General features: G+C 41.4%; 1 protein-coding gene across 1 annotated transcript; it reads right to left on the bottom strand.

Moving 5' to 3' along the window:
* Positions 1–4,884: 4,884 nt before the first annotated feature.
* On the bottom strand, positions 4,885–7,155 carry LOC128243048 (alpha-protein kinase 1-like). The gene is made up of 2 exons (XM_052960539.1): positions 6,912–7,155; positions 4,885–6,708 (listed from the first exon to the last, which is right to left on the bottom strand). Exon 2 carries the CDS (start codon positions 6,681–6,683, stop codon positions 5,259–5,261), a length of 1,425 nt encoding a protein of 474 aa, XP_052816499.1. The 5' UTR covers positions 6,684–6,708; positions 6,912–7,155; the 3' UTR covers positions 4,885–5,258.
* Positions 7,156–7,628: the final 473 nt, after the last annotated feature.

Raw genomic sequence — 7,628 nt, 5'->3', positions numbered from 1 at the left:
TGATGAGCCTATTATGCTGAACACGGAGTGGCAAACGAAAAAGCCCGCACTGATACTTACTTGTAAAATGTTACCCTATTGCATATCTAGATAACGGTATATACATACTTGTAACGTGTGCCCCCATCGCATATCTAGATAACGGTATATGCATATTTGTAACGTGTGGCCCCATCGCATATCTAGAAAACGGTATATGCATATTTGTAACGTGTGACCCCATCGCATATCTAGATAACGGTATATACATACTTGTAACGTGTGGCCCCATCGCATATCTAGATAACGGTATATACATACTTGTAACGTGTCGCCCCATCGCATGTCTAGATAACGGTATATACATACGTGTGACGTGTCGCCCCATCGCATGTCTAGATAACGGTATATACATACTTGTAACGTGTGGCCCCATCGCTTATTTAGATAACGGTATATACATACGTGTAACGTGTGGCCCCATCGCATATCTAGATAACGGTATATACATACTTGTAACGTGTGGCCCCATCGCATATCTAGATAACGGTATATACATACTTGTAACGTGTGGCCCCATCGCATATCTAGATAACGGTATATACATACTTGTAACGTGTGGCCCCATCGCATATCTAGATAACGGTATATACATACTTGTAACGTGTGGCCCCATCGCATATCTAGATAACGGTATATACATACTTGTAACGTGTGGCCCCATCGCATATCTAGATAACGGTATATACATACGTGTAACGTGTGGCCCCATCGCATATCTAGATGACAGTATATACATACTTGTAACGTGTGGCCCAATCGTATGTCTAAATACCGGTACGTTCTTGTAATGCGTGACCTGATAGCACATATAAATAGCAATACGTAATAGTAACGTGAGTCCCAATCGCATATCTAAACAACGGTACCTAATTTTAACGTGGTCTCATCACATATCAAGGCCATAAGTAAGTACTTGTTACGTGCAGCCCAATGGTACGTATTTTTAACGTGTGGCCAAATTGCATACCTAAAACCGGTATATTCTTGTCCTCGCATATCAAGAGAATGAAACGTACTTGTAACGTGTGGCCCAATCAGATACTCACTTGTAACGTGTGGCAACCATCTAGATACCGGTACGTTCTTGTAACGTGTGGCCCCGTTGCATACGTAAATAAAGGAATGTACAAGTAACGTGTGGCTTCATCGCATATGTATAAATACTAGCACGAACTTGAAACGTGTGACCCCAATCGCAGACCTAGATACAGGTACGTACTTGTAATATGTGGCCCCATCAGATAACGATACGTAAATTTAATATATGACCCCTTTGCATATCCAGATAACGATACGTACTTGTAACGTATTGCCCCGTTGCAAATCTAGATAACGGTACTTACTTGTCACGTGTAACCCAATTGCATATCTAGATCACGGTACGTACTTATAACGTGTGACTCTATCGCATATCTAGATAATGGTACGTACTTGTAACGTACTTGTGACCCCAATCACATATATACCCCCTCCCCCCTGCGTACATGAAACATGTGACCCCTATCTCATATATAGAAACCGGTACGTAATTTTACAGTGTGACCCCATCGCATTTATAGATACGTGTACGTGTGGCCCCATCGCATAGTTGTAATGTGTTACCCCATGGCATTTGTAGATAACGGTACGAACTTGTAAGTGTTACCCAATCGTCTACCTAAATAACGGTATGAACTTGTAACGTGTGACTCCATCGCATATCTAGATAACGGTACGTGCTTGTAGCGTACTTCCATCGCATAACTTGATAACGGTACGTACTTGTAGCGTACTTCCATCGCATAACTAGATAACCGTACGTACTTGTAACGTGTAACCCCATCGCATATCTAGATAACGGTACGTACTTGTAACGTGTAACCCCATCGCATATCTAGATAACGGTACGTACTTGTAACGTGTAACCCCATCGCATAACTAGATAACGGTACGTACTTGTAACGTGTAACCCCATCGCATATCTAGATAACGGTACGTACTTGTAACGTGTAACCCCATCGCATAACTAGATAACCGTACGTACTTGTAACGTGTAACCCCATCGCATATCTAGATAACGGTACGTACTTGTAACGTGTAACCCCATCGCATAACTAGATAACCGTACGTACTTGTAACGTGTAACCCCATCGCATATCTAGATAACGGTACGTACTTGTAACGTGTAACCCCATCGCATAACTAGATAACCGTACGTACTTGTAACGTGTAACCCCATCGCATATCTAGATAACGGTACGTACTTATAGCCTATGACTCCATCGCATATCTAGATAACGGTACGTACTTTTAACGTGTGTCCTCATCGCATATCTAGATAACGGTAATACCTGTAACGTGTAACCACATTGCATATCTAGACATAGGTACGTAGTTGTAGCGTGTGACCCCATCGCATATCTAGATAACGGTACGTACTTGTAGCGTGTGAACCGAAGCGCATACCTTCAAACCTATACGGTTTTGAAGCGTCCCATACGTATGCTCTTGTAAGGTGTGACCCCATCGCCTATCTAGACACCGGTACGTATATGTAACGTGTGGCGTCATTGCATATTTAGATAACGGTACGTAGTTGTAAAATGTGGCCACCGTCACATGTCTAGATAGTGGTACGTACTTTTAACGTGTGTCCTCATTGCATACCTAGATTACGGTAGACGTACTTGTAACGTTTGGCAAGTATCGCATACCTATATAACGGTTAAAACTAGTAATATTCGACCCCACCTCATATCTAGATAACGGAATATGTACTTGTAACGTGTGGCCCCATCGCATACCTAAATCGCGGTATGAACTAGTAACGTTTGACCACATTGCATATCTAGATAACGGTATACGACTTGCTTCGTGTTGCCGAATCGCATACTTAGATACCGGTACGTACTAATAACGTGTGGCACCCAGTGCATATCTAGATAACGGTACGTACTGTAACATGTGGCCCCTTGGCACATCTAGATATAGGTACATACTTCTAAGTAACGTTTGACCTCATTGCATATCTAGATAACGGTATATATACGTATTTGTAACTTTCAGTAACAATCGCATAGCTAGATAACGGTGCGCACTTATAAAGTATGCCCCCTAGCATATCTAGATAACGGTTAACGTACTTGTAACGCTTGACCCCATCGCATACCTAGATAATTGTACGTACTAGAAATGTGTGGCACCATAACATACCCTGATAACGGTTAACGTACTAGTGACGTTTGTCAACATTGCATGTCTAGATAACAGCACGTACTAGAAACGTGTGTCCCCATTGCAAACTTAGATTGCGGTACGTACTAGTAACGTGTTGCACCATTGCATACCTAAATAACAGTATGTAATTGTAACGTGTGGCACAATTGCATACCTAGATAACAGTACGTACTAGTAACGTGTGGCACCATCGCATACCTAAATAACAGTACGTACTAGTAACGTGTTGCACCATTGCATGCCCAGATTACATTACGTACTAGTAACGTGTGACACCATAGCATACCTAGATAACGGTTAACGTACTAGTAACGCGTGGCACCATTGCATGCCCAGATAACATTACGTACTAGTAACGTGTGGCACCATTGCATACCTAGATAACAGTACGTACTAGTAACGTGTGGCACCATTGCATACCTAGATAACAGTACGTACTAGTAACGTGTGACACCATCGCATACCTAAATAACAGTACGTACTAGTAACCTGTTGCACCATTGCATGTCCAGATAACATTACGTACTGGTTACGTGTGGCATCATAGCATACCTAGATAACGGTTGACGTACTAGTAACGTGTGGCACCATTGCATGCCCAGATAACATTACGGACTAGTAACGTGTGGCACCATTGCATGACCAGAAAACAGTACGTCCTAGTAACGTGTGGCACCATTGCATACCTAGATAACGGTTAACGTACTAGTAACGTGTGGCACCTTTGCCTGCCAAGATAACATTACGTACCTTAACAAAGCCCTCGGGCCATTACGGACCGGATGTGCCATTATGGACAGACGGCACACCCGCGCCGTAGTTTAACCTCTAAGTAACGTGTGGCACCATCACATACCTAGATAACGGTATACGTACTAGTGACGTTTGGCACCATTGCGTGTCTAGATAAAAGTACGTTCTAGTAACGTGTGGCACCATTACATACCTAGATAACGGTAAACGTACAAGTAACGTGGGATCCCATTGCAAATCTAAATAACGGTACGTACTTATAACGTATTGCACCATTGCATGCCCAGATAACATAACGTATTAGGAACGTGTGGCACTATCGCATACCTAGATAACGGCACGTACTAGTAACGTGTGGCACAATTGCGTGTCCAGATAAGATTACGTACTAGGAACGTGTGGCACTATCGCATACCTAGATAACGGTTAACGTACTAGTAACGTGTGGCACCATTGCATACCTAGATAACATTACGTACTAGTAACGTGTGGCACGATCGCATACCTAGATAACGGCACGTACTAGTAACGTGTGGCACCATTGCATACCTAGATAACATTACGTTCTAGTAACGTGTGGCACGATCGCATGCCTAGATAGCGGTCAGTACTAGTAACGTGTGGCACCATTGCATACCGAGATAACGGTATACGTAATAGTAACGTGTGGCACGATCGCATATCTAGATAACGATCAGTACTAGTAAAGTGTAATCCCATTGCATATCTAGATAGCGGTAGGTTATTGTTACTGGTAACCCCATTGCATATCTTGATTGGTACGTACTTGTAATTCAATCAAAACGTTTGTTTTTGTTAATTCCACATTCGTCTCTTAATTTGAAATACAAGGAGATGGAAACACCACAACAACATTGTTATTTTGAAGAAATGGAAATAACGGACAGTTATATAACGTTATTACAAGTTCGGTGACGCACTTATTCAAATCGGCTATGGATAAAAATATTTCAATTCAACAGCTGTCATATATCTTAGAACATTTTTTCTTACACAAGCATGGAAACAAGTGGTCATCGGAGAATGGCTAGTCTAATACACCTGACGTGCATGACATGTTCTAGCAGTTACTGTTTTGTGGACTTTATGATTTCAATTTATCAGAAAAATATATCTCCTCTAAAATTCAAAATTGAACAGTATATACATGATATTTACAAGAAAACAACGAACACAACTTTACAAAATGCAATTTGTGTTTTCATGTTCATAATACTATTTAGTATTTATAGATAAGTCACAAATTCACAGTTCGGATTCACGTTCTCTTCCGTATATGGTGGGGGCAGAAGACACTTCCGGTCCTCTAAATCTGGGCTAATGTATCTGTTGTTGTTCGCCCTCCCATGTTGGCCTTGTCTGGAGTTAAACGCATTCCCAACGACCCCATTAACACCTGCAATGCACTGACTATTGCCACTACTGTAAGGTGGGCAATTGTCAATACCGTAAGGCGGACCATTGCAAACACTGTAAGGCGTTTCATTGCCAAAACTGTAATGTGGGCTTGTTTTTTCAAGCTGTGATGGAAAGCCCTGGCAGCCGCAATATGCCGGTGGAGGTGCAGCGTACACGGCGTAGCTCATCTGCCTTACAAACAAGAGCAGCTGTCGCGTAGCCACGGCGCCATCTTGTTGATAGCCAGTGTTGTCGCTACCGTAACGGGCACTCAACGTCATTTGCTGGTTGAAAAACTCCTCTCGCCAATCCACCATTGGTCCTTGTGATTCGCGCCATGGCTGCACCGGTGGTGATAACGGTCCGTACTCAGTGAGTGTTGGCCTTTGTCGAAAACCTGTCCTGGCTTGTGAAACGGGATAAGCTTCCGCTTCCTCTACATAGGGTGGAGGAGATAATGGTACAGTATTCGCCAGATCCGGGGGAGGAGCGCTCGGGCGGCGTTCAACAAGCGGAAGTCCTATATACTCACCCCAACCTCTAAGATCAACACCGTCTCCAAACCTAGGCCAGTTTTTACACACATTGTTGCACTGATGAAGTTTGAAAAACTCTTTTATACCATTAATACCCTGGTCTGATTGTCCATACTCGCTATCCTCAGAGTGAATTGTGGGTCCCGTAAAGTGATATGCAAAAGGTGTTTTGACACCTTGGAGATTTGAAATCAGCAAAGTCCCCTCACTTCGGCACCAAGAAAAATGACTAAAGGCTTCAGATACGAACAGCTCCGACTCGGGAACCCATCCATATTCAAACACTTCAAATTTTCCTTTCAAATAAAGTTCAATCGAAACAAATTCCGACTCTGCAAACTTTTTCTTTGGTTTACTGAGAATGTCGTTAATGCACAAACAGTCGGAGACGGTGTCGATCTCTGCTATGATTGGATAATTGAAAGTAATTTGGCGTCCACCTGGTGGGATGATTTTATTATAATACCCAGCAAGCGCTCTTGAGATTTTTGCTGTCTTCGATTCTAAAAGCCAGTATCTGCGATTTATACTTCCGGCGCGCACAGTTTTTACGACACACTTTTCTCCCCGCAATGGTCCGTCCCCGTTCAGAATGCCCATATAGGCCAACTTCCTGGCGCCTATTTTGAACGGATAGGGGTCGAAACTGGCCCAATATTTATGCCCCTCACTGTCAGGCGATGACGATAATGTTTCTACGCTGACCTGTTGACCCATCTTTTCTCTTGCATATGGGGAACAACTGGAATTGGCACCAGATAGAATCCACGATATTAACACAATATATAACAATGATATATTACCAAAATCATTTTGATATTCTATTACAGAAATTGGACGAAGTTTCTCTATAATGTAGAATAATAAATATACACAAATAAACACAAAGAAAAAATATGAATAATGCAGACAATATACTAAAATAGAAACAAAACGGCGCCTTACCTTTTGTATATAGCGACGTACTGGCAGTTGTTTACTCTTTCAAATGTCACATTGTATGACTCTTTTAGCTCATATTCATAATATTTTGCTATAGGTTATACTAGCAGACAAGCATTCATTACTCTGATTGTTCCGTCAGATATTGGTCAATGCAAATAACACTTGAATATAGTCTATCTGTATTTATATTCATAAAGTATGTTAGTTTTAAAACTAACTGTCTTTGGCAAAGAATAGCACAATGTCGACTTACCCCATGCATATCTTAAACAATCTATTGATGAACTGACAATATACTTATTTAAATCAGAGTATTAAGAACACCAATAAGTCTGTGTTTAAGTTAATGATATCAGTTCAGGTAATAATTAGCACGTTTAAAACACCGTTCAGTTAATATTTGATTAAGTATGTCAATCTTAAATTCCATGGTGTCTTGGAGAGCGAATATGCACACTTGAAAGTCACGTTTGAGACACTGTTAGAGCTACCTGGTGCCAGAGACCTGTTAAGTATGTTCAGAATATCGTCTGACACTAAAGGAATTGGTAAACATGTGTATGTTATTGTAGAAATGGTAGACTTATTGCATCAAATTTGAAAATAAATCTTAATGTCTGAGAATATAAGTATCTTCCAATCTTACACGAGCGGCTATGGAAGATGCTTTTTCTCCAACCCCAGTTCAATAAAATAAAGAAAAATTATATTTTTTTG

The sequence above is a fragment of the Mya arenaria genome, chromosome 8 (assembly GCF_026914265.1).
Source record: "Mya arenaria isolate MELC-2E11 chromosome 8, ASM2691426v1".
Classification (NCBI taxonomy): domain Eukaryota; kingdom Metazoa; phylum Mollusca; class Bivalvia; order Myida; family Myidae; genus Mya; species Mya arenaria.
The sequence above is the reverse complement of the archived record's forward strand: the minus strand, read 5'-3'. Positions and strand labels throughout refer to the sequence as shown.